This window comes from Littorina saxatilis, linkage group LG15, assembly GCF_037325665.1.
Source record: "Littorina saxatilis isolate snail1 linkage group LG15, US_GU_Lsax_2.0, whole genome shotgun sequence".
Classification (NCBI taxonomy): domain Eukaryota; kingdom Metazoa; phylum Mollusca; class Gastropoda; order Littorinimorpha; family Littorinidae; genus Littorina; species Littorina saxatilis.
Genome location: NC_090259.1, coordinates 23,581,186 through 23,603,399, shown reverse-complemented (window position 1 = coordinate 23,603,399; position 22,214 = coordinate 23,581,186). Strand labels below are relative to the sequence as shown.

At 42.9% G+C, this 22,214-nt stretch overlaps 1 protein-coding gene and 1 long non-coding RNA gene across 3 annotated transcripts; one reads left to right on the top strand and one right to left on the bottom strand.

Annotated features, from left to right (window-relative positions):
- Nucleotides 1-368: 368 nt before the first annotated feature.
- On the bottom strand, nucleotides 369-21,960 carry LOC138948858 (sarcoplasmic reticulum histidine-rich calcium-binding protein-like). Of its 2 annotated transcripts, none has more exons than XM_070320480.1 (7): nucleotides 21,563-21,960; nucleotides 16,799-18,575; nucleotides 8,495-9,142; nucleotides 6,620-6,827; nucleotides 4,935-5,187; nucleotides 4,532-4,659; nucleotides 369-3,666 (listed from the first exon to the last, which is right to left on the bottom strand). In XM_070320480.1, the coding sequence occupies exons 1-7, from the start codon at nucleotides 21,652-21,654 to the stop codon at nucleotides 3,335-3,337; spliced, it is 3,438 nt and encodes a 1,145-aa protein (XP_070176581.1). In that variant the 5' UTR covers nucleotides 21,655-21,960; the 3' UTR covers nucleotides 369-3,334. The 2 variants fall into 2 exon arrangements, with proteins under 2 accessions (XP_070176581.1, XP_070176582.1); XM_070320481.1 differs by lacking the exon at nucleotides 21,563-21,960 and adding an exon at nucleotides 18,808-18,955.
- Nucleotides 10,934-15,429, top strand: LOC138948857 (uncharacterized). The gene is made up of 4 exons (XR_011450103.1): nucleotides 10,934-12,119; nucleotides 12,790-12,871; nucleotides 13,214-13,307; nucleotides 13,862-15,429. It is a non-coding gene; the product is annotated as an uncharacterized lncRNA (long non-coding RNA).
- Nucleotides 21,961-22,214: the final 254 nt, after the last annotated feature.

Here is a 22,214-nt window from a genome sequence, read left to right as displayed (position 1 = left end):
TTTGAATCTTGCCACGGTGCAGCCCACACGTTTTGTCATTCTTGTTGTGTACTGTGTTTTGTTGCCGTTAAAAGTGTCATGATATAAAGTGACTCTCCCCCTCACTACACACACACCCCTCAGTCTCCGCACACAAACATACACGCACAGACCGTGGAGAGAGAGAGAGAGACACACACACACATACATACATACACACACACACACACACACACACACACACAGACGCATGACACACACACTTGCACAGTCCGAGCTGACATCACCGTGAGAGAGAGAGAGAGAGAGAGAGAGAGAGAGAGAGAGAGAGAGAGAGAGAGAGAGAGAGAGAGAGAGAGAGAGAGAGAGAGAGAGAGAGAGAAAACATGCGGAATTCAATCTTTATTTTAATTCACTGAACAAAATATCAAATCTTTGGTGAACAACCAACAATAAATTAACACGGCCAACATCTCAAAACCACTGCATTCTGTTGACGTAACATTGAAAATAACAAAAACTGATTTGAATAATTCAGAATGCAACTCAGCTACCAACGCTTTCATGGTGACAGCTTCACATAAAAAAAAATCAAGAAGGTTTCGTACGTATCCATGCTGTATTCTATCTTCGAGTTCCAGGCCAAAGCTATACAAATAAATGTGATCATTAAATAAACACATTTAGATATTTACATTTAGAAAGTACCATTAACAAATATACAGGTTATATATTGATATTAATTATCACTACTGCCAAGATATAAACTAATTTATCAGTTTTGCATAATGAAGGTTTTCATTAAGGCTAAAGTCAAAATCTTTCGCAGGATAAAGTCGATCATTACTAAAGTGATACACACGGATTTCCCAACTTGTGTTTTTAGACTAACGCAGGAAGTGCGTGACAAATACACGACATTACAACTGACTAATTATTGTGATACAGCACTTGAACTTTGGTACACGCTCAACTAGAGACGTTATCCGGAAATAACTCCGTCAGGATTTTTCAGCGTCGTGGTTTTAACTTGTCGAACACGTGACACACTAAAGCGGGGCACAACGCTTGGAAATACTAACCGAGTCCGCGCACCAAATCCTAATTACTCATCCCAGGGCCTACGAGTAGAATTTTTCGTCAGATGCAACATTGCAACATTCTTTGCAACAAACACTAAATACTACGTACGTCACAGCCTTTCTCCACTTCTGTATCAGCCCTGAAAGTCCCCAAAATGGTGCACTAGCCTTTGGCTTGCTCTTCTCAAAATTGACTAGCCAGAAAGGAAATTTTACTCGCCAAACCAACCATTTGTTTCAGCAACTTTACTCGTATTTGGCGAGTAGATGAACATGTCTACTCGCCAATTACATGTTTCTACTCGCCATGGGTGAGTAAAATACTCACCACTTCACCGAGTTCAGGGCTGTGTATAAGTAACAACATCTGCCGGGCATTGGAGTTTTTCTCCGAATCGGCGCCGGCATATGCGGCATTTTCATAGTTTGATCTGGATACCATTGTTGACATTGTCTAATTATACCACATAATGCTCGCTTTTGTATCATTTTTTCAAAAAAGTTTCGGTTCTGGATCACTGCTTTCAAGTGGTTTTTTTTAAACGTTTATTTTATTTTAACACTTTTGTGATTTCATGCCTGCACTCTGTGCTTCTCCGTATTGTGGAGAGACTTAACCAACATTAATATTATAAAGTTGTATTTTCCCCACTAGTTGAGGCTAGCGCAAAAAAAAACATACACTTCTGTCCTCCGACAAGAACTAGAACAAAAATATCACCGGTTTATTTGTCCAATTAGGCGTTAAACACACACCCACTACGTCCTTCGACACCACTCCGTTGTTTTGTGAAAAGCAGGTATCAAAATGACAATGGACACTCCTAGAAGAATAACAATTTTAAAAAGGAAGAGTTAGGGGAAGGGCTCCTAATATGGACCACTAATTTTTGTTTCATGCTGATAACTAGCTTGTTTTCTTGCGAAGAAGTTTCATTTTGTGTTTGGTAGTCCTTCTCTCTTAGGTTAACCGTTAGGCCTAATTAGAGTGAAATAGCTTTGATAGACATTCAGCAAAAATTAAACACAGAACAAATCACAAAGGGTCCATATTAGGAGCCTGGGCGCCTAATATGGACCAGTGAAGTGGCCTTCACGAATCACTGTAAAAAGCCCCCTATATTTCAAAATAACATGATACAACTTAGTGTACAAGTCAGACTAATCAAAAATATGCTCTAGATTTATCTGTTTCGGGTTGATGAGAGCATTATTTGAAGCACACCAGGAAACTAAAGAAGCTTATCAAAAACAGAGTGAAAATAAGTGAAATTATCAACTATCACGAAAAGAAGACTTTTTGATGCATTTTTTTAAATCTCGAGGGCTAGTTATAGGTTATTTCCAGCAAGCTTCTTAATGAATTAATGAAAATAGCCTTTAGCTTTTATTTTCTTCGATTTGTTGAAGGTGGTCCATATTAGGGGACTCGCACATACTTTGAGATTTTGCTATTATTTTTTTGTTTGCAGTAGAAACTCGGGGTCAACACTGCTAAAATGTAACAAATACGGTTTTAGCTGTCATATATAGCAATTTTCGTGTGATAAAAGCTTTGGCTGTGGACAGAAACGAGTCCGTTTTAGGCAGCAAATTTAGAGTGAACGCTGCCAAAAGTGAAAAAAAGAGAAAAAGCCTAACGGTTTTGAGATGTGTGTTTCTGCAACTGTTTTGACATGTGCAAGTTATCCAGAGAGGGTGAATACAGCGAATAAAACTTTTTTTTAGCGCTCTAGCGCCGTTAGTTTGTCAGAACAGAAGGGGGTCCATATTAGGAGCCGGTCCATATTAGGAGCCCTTCCCCTACTAACATTGCCATTTTCACAGCCTCTTCCCCGGGCCACACGAGTCTTTGTTCAGGACTGACCACGAATTCACGCTGCACTGTTTTGGTGGCTGTGTCACGGTATTACCATACATGACAAGAAAAACTACCAATACAAGGCATTATATCGACAGATCGAGTGTGTTGTCACAATCTGTCGGGCCAGTCTTTACGAAACAAATCACATCAGAGCTAGTCCTCTTCTTTGAGGAGTTTGAAGATTTTCCTCGACTCCTTCCTTATCTTCTTCTTCGTTTTCATCTTCTCGTTTTCAGGCTTTTTACTTTCCCGTCTTTACACCTCCGTATATTCGGGAGTGAAAAGGTTTCACTCTGTGCATTCATTCATTCGTTCCGTTCCTATACTCACGTCTGAAAACCACCATTCAAAAAGGGCTCCTCTCAAAACCTCAATCAAGCCTAACCCTTTAAAAATGTCACCCACAGTGTTAGCCCTCGCGCGTACGATCAGGAACTGCTGTGGTTGTGGTATCAATGATGGGAAAACAAGGCAAAGTTTCCTGCCTGTCTTCAATGCTCTCCAGCATGTCTTTGAAATCCTGGAACCTCGCCAGGGAGAAGATGTGTCTTGGGTTGCTATTGGAAACCACGGAGTTCAGCTCCCAGCGCGCTTCGGTGTCGTTGGCGATGCCGACGCCAAGGGCGAAAACGTTGGACACGTTCTGCAGGAGTTGTGCCCCTTCCTGGATGGTTACATCCCCGCAGTTGGAGTGACCGTCCGTGACGATTAGCGTGTCGTGAGCGACGCCTGGTCGTGATCCTGGAATGAACAATGTGACGTCAAGGGATGACGTATTTCAATGACGTCAATGTGGGTATTAAGTAATAGAAACATATGACTGTGTGTTTGTGTGTGTGTGTGTTTGTGTGTGTGTGTGTGTGTATGTGTGTGTGTGTGTGTTTGCGGGTGCGCTTGTGAAACATGTACAGGAATCATATTCCCTTGTACAAAATACTTCTCAGAGAGCACATATTAAAATGTGTGTTAATTAATATCTTCTCAGTCCAATGCACATCATTTCGCAGTGCAGAACACAACATAATGGACGTTTTCCAACTTGTCGGGGTTGTCGTTCGCTGTGGTAGAGTTGTGTTCCTTGAACCTGAGTCAAGTTGTAAACACACCGATAGCGTCACAGTCAACAACGAGCTCCGATCGATGTGCCATGAAGCAGTGTCCAATCGATGTGATGCCTTTTACTTTCGAAGAAATGGCACATGTATTGGAGCTCATTGTTCAGTCTGACCCTATCGTGGTTGTTATTACAACTTGACACACCTTCAAGGGATACAACTCTACGGCAGCGCATACAAACCCTGACAGAGCCATACCGAATATCGTCTATTTTGTCGGCTGTTCAGGTGTATCCTGCATCTCGAAGCCAAAATAGTACAGTCTTCAGGGCTGGACCAAGTGCATGAGCGGGAGGGGCTACCCACGCTGTTATAATTTAGAACTCGAAAGGGGTATTTTGGGTCTCTCCTTGACTACAAAGGTACAGGGGGTGGCCGAGGGCTTCGGGTGGTGGGGGTGGGTGGGCTACCGGAACCCGGGGGACCCGCCCCCTGCCGCCCCCCCCCCCCCCCCCCGCTCAGATCCAGTCCTGGTCGTTATTGCCACTTACCTCTGTCCTGTCCAAAAAGCACTTCCCTCGCCAACTTGAGTGCGTCACCCGTACAAGTGTTGCCGTTGGGCTGCGACATATTGGCAATGACTTGTCGCAAAGTTTCCTGCGACTGATCGTCGCTGAACCTGTACATTTAAGGTGAAATATTACCTACTGGTGAATGCGAACCGTAATATTCGAACTTTAATTTGAGCAGGTAGGTTAAATATTCATCAAGCCCAAATCAAAATGTTAATACATTTTAACATGTCTGCTTGGCCCTCTCTTTCAAAAGCCGGATGTCTGACGGCAAAGAGAAAGAACACATGAAAAATGTTCGTTTGTGAGTTTATACGCTTGACAGATAATGATGGTGTGCATGATCGCCATGGGCGAGAAGCAATGTGTCTTTTTTCTTCACCTGTGGACGACTTGTATCTCAGAGGCGAACACCAGAATGGCCAGGCGGTTGTTGTTGGCGTTGGAACCGAAACCGCCACAAAACAAGCTAACCATGACGTCCACCCCTTCACGCATGAGTTCGAAGTCCTCCTCCTCGATGCTGCCCGAGGCGTCCAGGACCAGAAGTAGGTCACGAGGCTTGACCGAGCGCGTGAAGTCAGCTTCGAAGTCTTGACCTACCTCTTCCGGAGCCTTGTAGTACGTGTGGTTGGCTGGAAAAGAAGAGACGTTGCTTTAAGAAGTGCTTTGGTTTTAGTATGTGTGGGCTGGAAGAAGAGAATACTGCCGTCTGTGGTTTTGTTTTTCGTTATGTCTGTGCCCGCCTACGAAAGGGTTCTAAGTGTCTGATGGCAATACTGAGTCTTGATCTACTTGCTTTGAAGCATTGTAGGATGTGTCGTCTTGAAAGAAGAGATGTTGCCTTTAGTGGTTTTGTTTTTCGTTATGTCAGTGCCCGCCTACGAAAGGGTTCTAAGTGTCTGATGGCAATACTGAGTCTTGATCTACTTGCTTTGAAGCATTGTAGGATGTGTCGTCTTGAAAGAAGAGATGTTGCCTTTAGTGGCTTTGTTTTTCGTTATGTCAGTGCCCGCCTACGAAAGGGTTCTAAGTGTCTGGTGGCCATAGTCTTGATCTACTTGCTTTGAAGCATTGTAGGATGTGTCGTCTTGAAAGAAGAGATGTTGCCTTCTGTGGTTTTGTTTTTCGTTATGTCTGTGCCCGCCTACGAAAGGGTTCTAAGTGTCTGGTGGCCATAGTCTTGATCTACTTGCTTTGAAGCATTGTAGGATGTGTCGTCTTGAAAGAAGAGATGTTGCCTTTAGTGGTTTTGTTTTTCGTTATGTCAGTGTCTGAAAGCGGGTTCTTTGCCTTCCAAGGTGGTAACATGAAATAAGCTGCATAGGAATGGACGCATGATGATTTCCATGATTTGCGGGCTCTCAGACAGACACAAACAGAGAGAGAGAGAGAGAGAGAGAGAGAGAGAGAGAGAGAGAGAGAGAGAGAAAGAAAAAGAGAGAGAGAGAGAGAGATAGAGAGAGAGATAGAGACAAAGAGAGAGGGGATAAAGACTGAGAGAAAGAGAGAAAGATAGAGAGAGAGAAAGAAAGATAGAGAGAGAGGGGGGGAAAAAGAGAGAGAGAGAGAGAGAGAGAGAGAGAGAGAGAGAGAGAGAGAGAGAGAGAGAGAGAGAGAGAGAGAGAGAGAGAGACGCAGGCGCTTATAATCAACACTTCTGCCCTCTGATATACTGAGAGAAAAAAAGTTCAAGGCGACTATGAAAACACACCCATTCCATACCAAGACTCACGCTGTTTTTCACTCTTTACCTTCCCCGTCTGTCGCAATAGCACTCTCAGTTTCATATTAGAAACTAAAACACACAAAAACACGGAAAAATATCGAGGTCACAAAAAAACCAGACAGACTTATGTATACAGACTACTATAGTATTTCAGTCCTATTTCCCTACACCTCCCCCACTAGGGCTCACTCACACACACACACACACACACGACACACACACATATTGGCACACACACACACACATTGACACACACATTGGCACACACACATATTGGCACACACACATATTGACACACACACACACACACACACACACTCACACACACTATAACCTACAATTGAAAACCGAAATGTCGACCCTCATCACCAACTCGGCCTGCTCCGCTTGTTCTTTGCATTTTTCGTTCTCCGCCAGAGGAAAGCGTCGTCTCTCTATGACACCGAAGCCGAGAGGACTGGACCAGTCGGTCCACGGACCAAGCCTGCACTCCTCGCTCAGGTGGTCCATTTCTTCCTGCTTCTGCTGTTTCCACGAACGCCACACCTGTGCAGAGAAATTATTTCGCTGTGTTTGAAGTTTAGACTCGTTTATGTTTGATACTGATAGTAACGTTCAATTATTAATCTTAAACAATGATTATATGGAGAGAGAACAACCACACTCACTTATGAATCGCCACATTCTCACTATAGCTCACGGTCATTTATAATAAAATGTGTAGATATACTTACGAATACTAACAACAAAATCATCGTGTTCATATCAAGGAGACGCGAGGAAGGGGGGGGGGGGGGGGTGCTGGTATACTGGTATTTCTGACATACATACTTTGTTTTATGACAGCCGGAGACAAGGGAGACCGAACGATCGACCGACATACAGACAACTTGATGACGGACGTCGGACGGACGAATGGATAGACGGACGAAGAGGCAGACAGACAGAGACAGGACGTGACAGACACTGAGATACTCATACACACTCAGAATTCGTATACAGTGGAACCCCCATTTAAAGACCCCCCCCCCCCATTTTTAAGACCTGATTTGTTTAAGATTTTTGGAGGTCTTAAAAGGGGGGTTCCACTGTAGAACGACTTCTTCATAGGTCAGTTACCTCGACGATATGCAGTCCCAACTGCCACCATTTTGAATCAATTGTCTCATACCGAATATCAATCTCACAATCTTTTGTTCCAGAGGAACACGCCTGGTGCCACTTAATTATTACCCGGCGGTAACAAACGACTTCACACAAAGGACAGACAGAGCGCTTGAAGATGAAGATGCAAAGAGTCATACAATACAATCTATTCGCTCACAGAAATGTCTGCAATGCACGTTCATATTGACCTGGTAATCCATGGACCTTTTTGATGTTTTCCGCCCCACTCCAACAAGTGCGAAGCCCGAAATGTTTACCCTTCCCCCCAGTCGGCAAAACCCAGCGAGGGAATTACTAAAGCATGCATGCACCGCAGTATATTCTTCATAATTCGCTTTTTATACTCTGCATCCTGCGGCACATTGGGGGCTGCACTTTTTTGCACTTCCCTCCGGGGGATATTTGTGTACGCCAAGGAAAGGTCAGCCACATGCACCCGCCAGAAAACAGGAAGAATGTCCTGGGTTATCTGCTCTTCTGGCGATTGCCCGACTGCAAATAACACCGTAATGTCCCGGGTTACGTATGTTTGGCGTCCGTGAAGAATCTGTGAGTTTGTGTGTGTCTGCCCCTTCTTCGGTGTCGTATCTTTGCAGCGTCGGTGCATCTTGCAATGACTATTCGTTGAGATTTTGCTGCATCGTGGTCTTATACAAGCAACAGAAGGCCGCTGTGTGTGTGTGTGTGTGTGTGTGTGTGTGTATGTGTGTGTTGTGATGTTGCTGTGAGATTTTCTGAAAGGGTTCTATCTTACGCCCCCCCGCCCCCCCCCCCCCACCTCCATCCACCACTACCCAACCGACCCCATACTTCCAACCCGAAACAAACAAACCTCCGTACTGACATCCGTCCTCACATACACACAAACACACACACACACACACACGAACGTACACACGGACAGATCTAAAGAAAGACAGACCGAGATAGACAGAATGACTGAGAGAGACAGACAGAGAGAGACAAGCTGAAAGATAAAGAGATTGATAAACAATGAAGAGCCAAGAAGCACACCCATTTCAAACACCATCTCACACATTATCTACCTTCTGCGCATCTTCTTCGTTGTTATCTCCCACATCAAGTTCACCGCTATCCTCCTCCTCCCCCTCCTCCTCCTCCCCCTCCTCGTCGTCGTTGTCGTCGTTGTCATCAACAACACCATCGTCCACCCCACGGGAGGACACCCTTCCTCTCTGTCGTCTGCTGCTGTCAAGGGTCACGTGACCGTGGTGATTTGTTCGACCCGTTTGACCTTGACCTTGTCTGTGATCCTGTCGCCGAGAATTGGACGGTTCAATGGGAGGAACTCTCTGATCGATAACAAAATCATCAGAGTTGTCGTCCGTGGCATCAACAAGTTCAATGCCATCCTCCGAAAACTTACGCAGATCCGTAAACGCGTCATCATCGTCATCATCGTCCTCGTCGTCGATGTTTTGAGAGTTGCCGTGACGTGTTCTAGAATGATCGTGATGCAACCTTGAGCTTTGCCTTCTGTCGTCGTCTATCAAAACACGGTCTGACGTCTGTCTTGCGGCGTAATCTGACCTTGTGATGTCATGGCGCTGTGACGCAGCGTATGACGCAACCTCAATGACGTCACAGAGGTTCCGATCGATCAACTGCGTGGGGCTGGCGATCATTTGGTTTAAGCCCTCCGTCAGAACTCTTTTTAGAGACTCCAAGTTTTTCTGTAACAAGAAAAGTAAGTCACGTCAAGCAATATCACTGAAAAAACATTTAGTCAATCTGTACGCCTAAAACTCAAAGACTAACACTGAAAACCGTGAATCAGTCATCACCAAGATGTCGGCCCGGCTAGCCAAAACCCGTCAACTGAGATGGGTTGAGATAGGCTGATCTGGTCTCGGCGAGTCATGCGACTAAGAACCTTATTTGCATTAACAGATTTTGTAATTAATTTGAGCACATTTTTCGAAATTACATATCTATATTTTTTTCAGGAAATGATGAATGCAATGCGATCTGAATCAACTTTGAATATGTTTGTGACAGTTTTTTGTTTTTTTAGAATTGTAATGAGCATAAATGAGTTTTTGAGCTTCCTACCTAAACTTCAATCCCATAGTCCGGGCTGAGTCAAAGATTGTTTGTCTAACATTTCAAACAACTTGATTGAAAAATGAAGTTACCACAGTGCGGCCTCAACTTTTGCAAAAAGCCGGATATAACGTCATCAACGAAATTTATCGAAAAAAGAGAAAAACATTTGTGGGGTAAATCTGATAGATTTACGTTCCATAAAAATCTCTGAGGTAGTTTTCCTGGAATTGCTGTATACACACATACACACACACACACACACACGCGCGCGCAAGCACGCACAGACACACAGACAGACAGATAGACACAGACAGACAGACAGACAGACAGACAGACACACACACACACACACACACACACACACACACACACACACTTCCCAGTCTATCTGAAAAATTTGGTCAACATTGACGTACTGTAAAAAATGGATTATAGATAGATAGTTTAACTTTCACATGAAACGGGTTCAACAGTTCTCAAAGTGTCAGGTTGACCCGGGTTTACAAAAAGCAATGTTAGGGGGATTCTTACGGAATCCAACGAAATATTGTATTTATTAAAACTATACTTTTTTTTCTAACATTGGAGCTAAAAGCAAGAAGGAAACTTGATTGAAAAATGAAGTTACCACAGTGCGGCCTCAACTTTTGCAAAAAGCCGGATATAATGTCATCAACGAAATTTATCGAAAAAAGAGAAAAAAACATTTGTGGGGTAAATCTGATAGATTGCGTGTGTTACGTTCCATAAAAATCTCTGTGGTAGTTTTCCTGGAATTGCTGTATACACACACACACACACACACACACACACACACACACACACACACCAACACACACGCGCGCAAGCAAGCAAGCACACACAGACACAGAGACACAGACACCCAGACACAGACACACACACACACACACACACACACACACACACACACACACACACACTTCCCAGTCTATCTGAAAAAATTGGTCAACATTGACGTTCTGTAAAAAATGGATTATAGATAGATAGTTTAACTTTCACATGAAACGGGTTCAACAGTTCTCAAAGTGTCAGGTTGACCCTGGTTTACAAAAAGCAATGATTTTTCATGGTGTTTTGTAATTTTTAAATTACAAAAGGAATTGATATGTAAGACAGTTTCAAGCGAGCTATTTTTCGCGGCTGTATGAGTACTGTGCAAACAACTCTAAATGTGGCAAAAGTGTCACGTGATAATCAACCGTTTGGTTTCGGCGCTAACTGGAGCAGACGATTTTTTCTGTAACCAGTTGACAGTGATGAAACCATATATTACGGTCTCCGGCAGCAGTCCCATAATTTCGACTTGTTTTGCCCTTAGAACGATGTCTTTATTATCGCCCCCATTCTATACGGATAGTTTAGAGGTTGACCATGGGCAGCGCCATTTTGTTGTTAAATACGTCATCAGTTTGTGTACACAGGAAGTTGTGACATCCGTCACCCTATGGGAGGGGTGAAGGCAACATTGTTCATCTGTAGAAAGTTGTGAAATCCGTCACCCTATGGGAGGGGTGACGTCAAAATTGGTCATCACAGAGTTTGTGTAACACAGGAAGTTGTGAAATACGTCACCCTATGGGAGGGGTGACGTCAAAATTGTTTAACAAAAACATGATACGTCGCATTGTGCAGGGTCAACTGCAACAAACTCAAACCGAGCCATTCATAGCTTGCTGTATTTGAGTGACTTATATACCGACATTTTTATTTCTTATTTTCAGCACAGGTGTAGGAAAAATCATGAACCAAAATGTTATTTATTTTCTAATTTAACATTTTTTTTTACAAATATGACCATGGTCTTTTAAACATACAGTGACATTAAACATTGTTATGTTAAAAAAAAGAAAAAAAGAAAAAAAGCTTTTGTGCACAAATCAGAAAATACATTGTACATTTTACCTACAGGCCAAACAGTGTCTGTTGGCGACAAAGGACCCAGCAAGTTGCTATTTTTAGATCGAATAAAAGTTGTCAAGAACAGGCGCTTACATTTGGATGTGTCCACTGATAGTAGGTTTGGTTGTGATCAATCAGAATGATGTGGGAATAAAAATGTATGACAGTTTGGTATGATGACATGTAATTCAAATATGCTGAAATGTAATATTATACATGATATAATTTAATTATGGCTGTTGCCATGACCATAAACCCCAAGACAGGTTTAATGTTATGTAAAATCAAAATACCAAAATCAAGCACCTACTAGACTAATCTGGTCCACGGTGCGGGAAGATTGAGGCCTTCGTTAAATGTTCAACGTTGGCCAATAATAATTTTAACAATGTACGTACGTTGTGTCGTTTTTTATTATGTTTTATTTTGTTGATCAATTGATAAATATGTCTTCCCAACATATTACAAATCAAACAGAAATAAAGTCTTAGAGAACTACAACAATTATTGTTGCCGTCAAAACCTTGCAAGGCCTCAAAAGAGATAGACTGGATCGCCGCGCCGCGCGGCGCTCATTGGCTCAGTATTGAACTTGCGTCAAGGCCGATGCGCGTAGATTCCCAGAATGTTTACTTTCGGTTAGATTCTTCGACAGCATTCGCAGAGGTGACTGCCGTTACAGAGGTGAGTAAAACTGACCATCGAAAGGAAAATAAGATTCATATTGGTAATACTAATAACATACTTGCACAAGCATGTATCTACCAAAACTGTATGGGAGCACATAGTTGGAAAGGCGTGGTGAAGCGATCAAATCGAATCGTCCGTCTCAGTCAGTGCACTGATCTGATCAGCCACCACGATTGAACGTCACTGTCTGTATTTTGTATGTAAGCAGAGCTTCCAAACTAGTTAAATCCTGATGTAGTTTACAAAAACAAAACAAAATCTCATTCCTGTTCCATTGTTATTCTTGTAGTTGTGATATATTCTAGTGAAACTGAAAGTAAGTGTTAAAAGCAGAAAAGTCGGACTGAATCAGGTAATTGGGTTGGGAAAGTTTTGCTAAGAAATCCTGTTATTTCCCTGGGTTAATAAGCATCTCTTTGTCCAACTATTTACACAATTTATTTGACTAGTTTGTGGTTTCAATTGAAATTATTGTTGTATTTATTTCTAGACTACAAGAACTTGCATTGATTGCATTTCATTGTTACAGCACAAAACACTGAATGACACATACTATAGCCTTCTCGTTTTACAGTATAGGTACTGATAGTTGTATACAAGTTTGAATATCACTTTGAACACTGCCACATTCAGTTCTTTTCATCATTGAATAATTTTGTTTCAGGAAGCAAGCACCACTTTTGTTGTTGATGAAAACCCCTGTACAGTCAGAAGTGTGTCAAGCTCAAAGTATTATTTCACAAAAGGTGAGAAGTTATTCGTTACATTTGCAACATTTATTGTTGAAAAATATTAAACATAAAGGCAGAATTTGTTTGTCTTGTGATTGTGATGCCTACAACTACACCCGCTTGTGATTTCTCAGTCAAGTTACTGCAGATTTGTGTATATTTCAGTCTCATGTGGTATTTGCCATATTTTTGTGTGAACATGTGTATTTTTCAAGACTTAGATTCTGTGATAACATAAAATACCATAACACATTTGACACCAGTGCATCATATAATATTTTTGGATAATTCTCATTACGCATGATTTTTTATTGTGTCACTGTGTGTACATTTACATGTGTTTTTAAATGTCAACAGGTGACAGTTCCACTTTTGGAAGAGGTGTGCAGTGAGATTGCAGAAAATGAATGCCTGTCAGCTGATCTGTGAAGCCATGTTAAAACCTTGGACTGTAAGTGTTTAGGGAAACACTGTATGAATGAATACAATTTTGTTGGAGTAGTGTTTTCACTTTTGCTTATAATGTAAAACAATTTCAAGTTTAAATTTCAAGTTATTCAGTTACGCTGAGAATAAGCTGTCATATATACATGACAAGTAAGCAGTGCTCCCTGTATGGCATACGTGTAATTATTGTTGATCATTCGCGTACACATTCCAGACTTGTCAATGTGCAAGTGTTCTTTTTGGATACAATGGTGTGTGTGTTTGCCTTTCTTTTAAAGTTATACGAGGCAGGGAATTATCCCAAGATATGGACTAATAAAAATCTATTATTGTATATATATATATATACAGTGGACCACCCCCCCCCCCCCCCAATTTGATAATCCCTCCCTTTTAAGACCTTATTTTGTCAGTTTGTCTGTGCATAACTTCTGTAAATTTTCCTTCATTTTAAGACTGCCTCCTTTTAAAGACCCGCTTTCTCAGATTGTTTGAGGTAATACAAAGGTGGTTCTATTGTATGTGTTCAAGTGTAAGACTTTGTGGTCTGTTTGACAGGTGCTGTTCTTCGGGACAAACTTCAGGTGTTTGAGTCATGCCTTGGTCTACGAGGGAAGTTCCGGAACGCGGCCAAGGAAAAGGCTCACTCATTGTACTACGCAAGCCATGCAAGCATTACAGAGGTCACCAAGTCGACTCATGCATCAGCTTCCATTTGCCTCAGGATGTTTGAAAGGCTGGTCGAAGCAACCTATGGGTGCAAACAGGAAGACAACGCGAATGACCGACCGGTGCCAGTGTGTGAGGAAGGATGTGATCAGGTATGTTGCTGGGAGTGTGGTGAAGAAACTAAAAAAGAAAGTTTGGGGCCTCAAGAAAGGTGCATACAGATACGAGAAACTGCGCTGTTTAGAAGCACTGAGGTTCAGTGAGCTGTCAGAAAGTGATTGTGATTCTTCAACTGACATGACAACGGTGCTTAACCGAGGAGGACTGACATTTGTCAAAGACAACATTGTGCAAATGTTCCTTGACATGCAGGACATTTTTCGTCGGACTGTGGGTGTCGCTTGCTCTGCCAAAATGAAAGCTGATGACAAGGACTTTCTGCAACAGTGCCAAATCAATGATACAGTGCCTGTGCTTTTTTATGACACAGTTTATGCATTTGACATTTCTTTGAAAGTGCAAGAAGATGTTTTCGAAAATGCTGTCCTGCTTTTTTTTTTTAAATCCGAGTCCACCACAAGCTGAGGACAATGTCAATGATGGACAAGGTGCAGCGCGGGTGGAAAGAGTAGAGCATGAAGAACAGGTTGCGTACCAGTGACACTAACATTAACAAGGTGTGAGACGGGCAAAGTTAGCTACATATGCAGTTGATCATATCATTAGTGCCTGTCCACGGATGCTCCCCCCTTGTTTGTGTGTATGTATGTGTGCAGGTTTGCATTTCAGTCTGCATGAGGTGAGCGATAGTGATTTTTAACTGTTGGTGCTCAGTGATTTACAAGCATGTTTTCTGTTGCTATGTAAATTCTCCTGTCTTATGTAGAACTCACACACTTTGTATTACATTTTTTTTTTTTTTTACAATAATCTCTCTTGGTGCTGGGTACAAATATTTTAAAAGTTTTCAGGTTCATGTTATTCTCTAGTTTCACTTTTTGTTTTACGCTCGACACGTGTTTGAATCTGTATCTGTCTGCAACTGTGAGTAAGTACACCTGAATCCAACATACTAAAGAGAAATAGAGAGCTTCAGTATTTAGTCTGTACTTTAAAAAAAATTGTTGTTGCTTGCATTTTTTTTCCGTTGTATTTTTTTTGTCTTGAAAATAATAAAAATTGCTTTGAAAATGTATTGTGTACCGCAGTCAGAAGTAATTTATTACTTTTGGGAGTTTAGTAACGTGATATCAGTTTTCAATTGTTCGTTCACTTATATTGCTTTCAGATTTAACACACAAGAAACAGTAGCACGGTTTTCGTTGCGAAAATGTGCATTGGCAGTGCTACGCGATCGAATTGTGTATTATGTACACGCGGTGTTCTTCTGGAAAAGACCGAAGCGACATGTGACGTCAGTCGTTCAGCCTGCGAGCGGTGGGATGGGGGGGTTCACATGGTTTGTTTGTTTGTTTGTTTCAGAACCACACCCATATACACACATTTCACATGTAAACCATTTGTCCGCCCCCTGTCGATATTTATCGACTAAGTTCCTTGTCATAACTGTGAAGAACAGAACGGAGATCACTGTCGAAGTCGGCCAATCTGCAATCAGTTTTATCTCGCGAACACTGATCTCAAATTTAGATCAGTGCTCGCGAAAACCATATGGGAGATAACTCTGTATTTTTGTTTTGATAGATTCGCGTAGGACTGTAGCGTCCGGTCAGGGAGAGAATGAGCCGAACTCATTTTGACCTGAGTTCAGGATGCATTTAGTCAAGCTGTCGAACTGACAGAATGAAACTGAACGCACTGCTTTTTTTCACCAAGACCGCATACTCGTAGTTTCGTCAGTCCACCGTTCGTGGCAAAGGCAGTGAAATCGACACGCCATGCAGAATAGTGCGGTACGGTGGTCGCGCTGAGCAGGATAACACGCTTTTCTGTATGTCTATTCTTTTTAGCTTACTGAGTTTGTTTGTAATTCAAATATAACATATGTATATGTTTTTGGAATCAGAAAATGACGAAGAATAAGATAAAATTATTTTTGGATTGTTTAATAAAAAAAAATGAGGGTGTGACAGTGCCGCCTCAACTTTCACAAAAAGCCGGATATGACGTCATCAAAGGCATTTATCAAAAAAATGAAAAAAACGGGAATATCATTCCCAGGAACTCTCATGTCAAATTTCATAAAGATCGGTCCAGTAGTTTAGTCTGAATCGCTGTACACACACACACACACACACACACACATACACCACGACCCTCGTCTCGAAAGGGCAATCAATGAACAAAACAAAAACAAGAGAGCGAGAGATTGAGCGAGAGAGAGAGAGAGAGAGAGAGAGAGAGAGAGAGAGAGAGAGAGAGAGACTCAGAGAGAGAGAGAGAGAGAGAGACAAACAGACAGAGACAGACGCTTGACGCTTTGACACTTTATTGTCATTAGCTAATAACAGGAAGACAGACAAAGACAGAGAGAGAGAACTCAGAACTCAGAAATGGTTTAATGTGAAGCCATCGGCCCGTACACAGATTGGGAGGGGGGGGGTGTCCGAAACGATCGCGATATGCACAAAGGAGAGAGAGAGAGAGAGAGAGAGAGAGAGAGAGAGAGAGAGAGAGAGAGAGAGGGGGGGGGGACACGAGACCTAGACAGAAAGAGAGGAAGGCAGGCGGACGAGAAGAGAGACGGAGACAGAGACACTGACAGAAAGAGATAGACACAGAGAGAGACAGAGACACATAATGAGACGGAGAGAGGAAGATAGAGCGAAGATAAGAAATAAAATAGATACACACATACACACTCACTTGATAAGTTCTTTGCAGCAGCCTGTTTTCCACCTCCGTCTGTCTACATGTCTCCAGATCTCGTCCGCAAGATGAACTCTCCGCACGACCTTCACCACGGTGACCTTCGTGATGACCTTGATGTCGACGACCTTGATCTTGACCTTGATGGTGAGGACGTGACCTTCTCGCCCCTGACGATACATCGTCACCGTCACCCGAAAGGGCAAGCATATCCTGGCTTGAATCATATCGCCTATCGTGACGATCCGCGTTGTGAAGAGACGCCATACTTTCAAGGATTCTCCTTCTATCGGAATCGTCTGGCCTTGCCGTCGAAGGCAAATATTCAGGATTGGAACCACGGAAGCCCGAAACAGTAGACCTACTCTCTTCCGTCTGTAACCGGGACCTTGGAGAAAAATGGTCGGGGTCCGGTCTGCGACGGTTACTGGCTCCTCTCTCTTCGTCATTCTCATCATCGTTTAAGCGGTCTAAGACCAGGAAATCTCTGGAAACCGGTGGACCCCTGCGGCCATGCGATATCGGCGAAGGCTGGTGCCTGGCGTCCGTCTCGGAGGGAAGTTTGTACACAATCTCGTCGCCCGTGTGAGGGAGACTGCTGAGGGGGTCACCGAAACTGTTCAGACTTCTGCCTGGGTTGTTGTTGATTCCTCTTCTCGGGTCTTGGTTAGAGTTAGAGTCCCCAGAGTTCGCCTCTTGGTGGTGTCTTTCTCGGTTGTGGAGTGAATGCGGACGAGAATGTTCCGCCCTTCTGTCTGTCCGCCCGTCGTAGTCGCCATCAGGGTGTTGTCGGATTTCTGCGAGTAGTGCTGCCACGTCGGAGCTTTCTGTTGGAGGCTGAGTGTGCTGTCGAAGCCCCCTGTGTCCATGTAATTGATGTGGAGAGCGACGCCTATCGTCTCCTGAGTTGACTTCATCATCGGCTTCAGGGCGGCGAGACAACCCCAGAGGCCGAGGTGGATGCTGGGTTCTTTCTGCGTGTCCGTGATGTCGCGTCCCAGCGTTGTCTCCCCCCTCGTTGTCTCGGCGTCGAGACAAAGTCAAAGGTTGAGAAGCCCTCAGAGGCAAGGAGTTAGTGTTATCCGGATGATGCTTCAAGTCTCCAGCACGTGACGCTGAGCGAGAAGCTCCGTGATTCTCGTGGTCTCGGTGTGCACCTTGGTGCTGGAGTTTCAGGTCTCGTTCACGTGACGCTCGGCGAGAAGCTCCGTGGATCTCGTCGTCTCGATGAACAGCGCGAGGTGTCCATTTGGACAAAGGACGGTGGGATAGCGAGGGGTACTTCATCCACTGAAAGAGGGGTGCCTCCCAGGGGCTGTCATACCTCCCCCATGACACAGACTCCGCGTCTCTTGCACTCTCATCGCCTTGAAAATATGGGTCATATTCTGAGTAGTCCGCATTCTCTCTCCTCCCCGCGTTGGCGTAATGCGTCGGGTCAAAATCTGAATAATCCAACTCCTTTGTTCGTGAGAAATCAGAGTTCTCTGCGTCATTTTTTCTTCGCACATCCCGATTGTGTAACAGGCTGGATCTTTTTTGGGAATTTTGATGCGCGTATTCTTTTGCGTCAACGTGTCTTTGATGGTGGTTCCTGTTGACGTCATTGATGACGTCATGGTGTGAAGCGTGACGGGCTAATGTGTATTGAAGAATGGAGGAAAAGACACAAAAAAGAAAGAACAACGTCTTCATTGTGCTGGCTGGTACGAAGTTGATCCCTTGAGGAATAAGTCGTCGTTGCATTTTGTTTCTTGTCCGTTTTGTGGGAAATCTGTGGGAAACCCAAAAATACAAACCAAAAATAATTAATTTTCCCCTTTGACATTTTATGCATATTTTCTGCTAGCAAGGCAAGCATGGACATTTATTTATGTTGGCATTCAGACTCCACCCGCGACGATCACCAACAGAACAAAAAGCAAGGGTAAAAATCCTGACATTTGCACTGAGAAGAACCGAAATAGGAACAGACCAAACAAAGTTAAACCAAAAACACATCTTACCAAGTTTACCAAAGACCAACACGCAGCGAAATCATCAACGAAAGCAGTCACGTTTTTCACGTAACTAGCAAAACCACCGCAACAACGACAGGAAGAGTGGTAGAGAGAGAGCGAAAAAGTAGCGGGGGTACCACTTCTCCTACTTATACCTCCTCGTGGCGTAAGCATTTTTCAACACGATGTAATCCTCCCAATGTTTTTCTGGGCGCAAGTTCAGGCCGACCCCGTCCTTTCCGATGCGAAGAAATAGCTGCAAGCTCTCAGCACTCTTATGTCTCCGGCTATTGTTCTAACCTTCTTCCTGAAGAGGAAGCGACAGAGAAATCTTGTGTTTGATTAAATGTCTGCTGTCTTCCGCCAAATGTCAGCGGCGCGCCTGTTTTCATTTTATCTTTGCTGCTGGTATGGCGTAAGAATTTCGGCCAATATTCGAGTGTTTTGTGCTTGTTCTCGGTGACTGATTGGGTAAAAATTGATAACGCCATCCGTGTTCCATCCAGGCCCTTCACGAGAGGTCAAGAAAGTGTTTTTTCTCAGAACGTGTACGTGTATGTGTACCGTCATCAAATATATATTCTAACGTCACCAAAATTAATGTAATTGACGTCAAAATCTACATCGTACACGTATAGGCTACACGTAGTGCTTCTGGACCTCTGTATTGTCACGAAGGTCTAAAAGTAAATCCACAGAGAGTTTACTGCTTTGATCCATTTTACTTAGGCCTGTCTTACACTGTGCCGAATATCCTTGCGAATATGAACATGTTGTATTCAGAAAAAAAAGAGGCGAATAGACAGGAAAAAATATTGAAAATTCGAAGCCTTACCAATCATTGCGAATGCATACAAATCCATATACGAATGTCTTGCGGATGTATTACGAACGTTGCGAGTGGCCTTGCGAGTGTTGCGAGTGCTTGCAAACATTTTACGAATAAAACGATTATGCAATTCGCATTGTTCGTAATACTGCTCTTACACTGTGCCGAATTTCCCTTGCGAATAGAATTCACCAATAATTCGTAATGATCGGGACATGGTCGCAAGACATTCGTAAATGTTCTTAACCATTCGCCACCATTCGTCTCTTGTTGCGAATATTAGCAACATGCTCCCAATGATTCGCAAGGAATGCATATTCTTCAGTATTCGCAAGCCATTCGTAATCATCGTAAAGGTATTCGTAGCGCTCGCAAGGCGTTCGCATGATCGGTACGCATTCGCAAGCACTCGCAACTATTCTTAAGACATTCGCAAGAAATGTGTATATGAACATGTTGTATTTGGCCAAAAAAAAGAGACTAATGGACATGAAAAATATTGACCATACGAAGCCTTACGAATCCTTGCGAATGTCTTACGAATGGTTGCGAGTGCTTGCGAATGTCTACTAATCATTGCGAATGCATACGAATCTATATTCGCAAGGATATTCGGCACAGTGTAAGACAGGCATAACGAATGTTTGCGAATGCCTTGCGAGCCTGACGAATACATTGCGATGATTACGAATGTTCGCAAGGATATTCAGCACAGTGTGAGACAGGCATAACGAATGGTTGCGAATGCCTTGCGAGCGTTACGAATACATTGCGATGATTACGATCGAATGTCTTGCGAAATCTTACAAGAACGTTGCAAAAAAAGTTAAGAATATGACTTCTTTGCGAATATTAGGAACATGTTGCTATGTTCAAAACAAGAGACGAATGGTGGCGAATGGTTAAGAACATTTACGAATGTCTTGCGACCATGTCCCGATTATTGTGAATTATTGGAAAATTCTATTCGCAAGGGCAATTCGGCACAGTGTAAGAGTAGTATTACAGATACATATACCTACTTGCCTGTCAAAAACGTACAATTAGATATTGTAGGCCACGTCATGGATTTTTGGGGGGGCATTGCATTTTACAAACGTAGGAACACACTTGTAATAAAGGAGTCTTGTAAACTCTTTTACGCATGCACTATCAAGGATTACAAACAATCAATGAAAACACACTAGTTTAAAAGCAAACCCTTCAGACGGACGTTGGGGCAGCCAAGAATGTGTGTAATGATGTATTCCTATATGAATCGTCCTATCTAACACACAGCAACCGTAGCTCATACTCTTTCGGTGCCTTTCAAATTCTCTCAAAGTAAAAAAATGATTTTCTTACTGATCTTGCTTGAATTTACACATTCAAGGACAAAGTAACATATATGTGGTTTCACCATTTGTCTTACTACCTCAACCCAGTAACTAGCTTACTAACTAACCAATTTCCTAAAAGAAATTACATGTATTGTATATACTGTAGAGTGAACAGAAACGGTGTCTTTTTGAAATTGATCAAAATAAGAACATAAGAAAATCAGAAACAACAGGACTCAGAAATGGGCGGACGGGATCTAACGGAAGAAAAAGTAACAAACAAACAATATAAAAATACTACAAAGAAACAAACAAACAAACAACAAATATAAACAATACTTTTCTGCAGCACTCAGGTCCAGCTTTTTTCTGCATCTTTTGGGCGATTGTGATTTTCCACGGAATTAAAAGAAATGACGGCCGAAAACAAAAGCCATGGGAACTAACTCGCCACCTAACTAACTAACTAACGAACGAACGAACGAACGAACGAACGAACGATCGAACGAACGAACGGAATAACTTTTTTTTGCAAGTCAAAAATGACAGCAGCTGCACTGAAATACTCTCCAGCTTTCCTTTTACCTCTGTTTACATACAGATGTCGCCTTACCTTATTTGCACAGGTAAAATCTCACGCCTGTCAATTATTATCCCATCTCTGGATTTCTTCGTTGAAGCACAACCATTGTCAACAACTGTCATCAGTTCGTCAGTCACACAAAAACAGACCTACATATCAGTGAAAGGACAAGTATTTCACTATATCACCCGCATTGCATATTCATTCCTTGATGAAAACGAGGTTTGCGCTGTATATTACAATTTATCGCACTATTCGTCGAAGTATATCGCACTCAGCGTTTTGCACGTGCAGAGCACGGGCCACTGTGATCCAATACTGCAGAGGCTGCAATCTGCAGACAGCCTGTGATCTTACATCACACGAACCTGCCACTTTTGCCGTCGACAGGGTGACCGAGACCTTTTCCGAAACAAAATGCAACTCTCGCAGGCCGTGCGCCGTCGGGTGGGTGCCTGGGTGCCCTTTTTCTGTGGTGGTGAGTGAATTGTTAGGCGACTTTGTGTTGACGTTTAGTCGGGTTAAAATAACGCCTTGGGCTATGAACGCGGCAAACTTCAAGTGCTCACGGAATAGATCCTGTAATCCATATCCGAGTTCGGTGGGTTATAGAAACACGAAAATACCCAGCATGCTTCCCCCGAAAGCGGCGCATGGCTGCCTGAATGGCGGGGTAAACAGT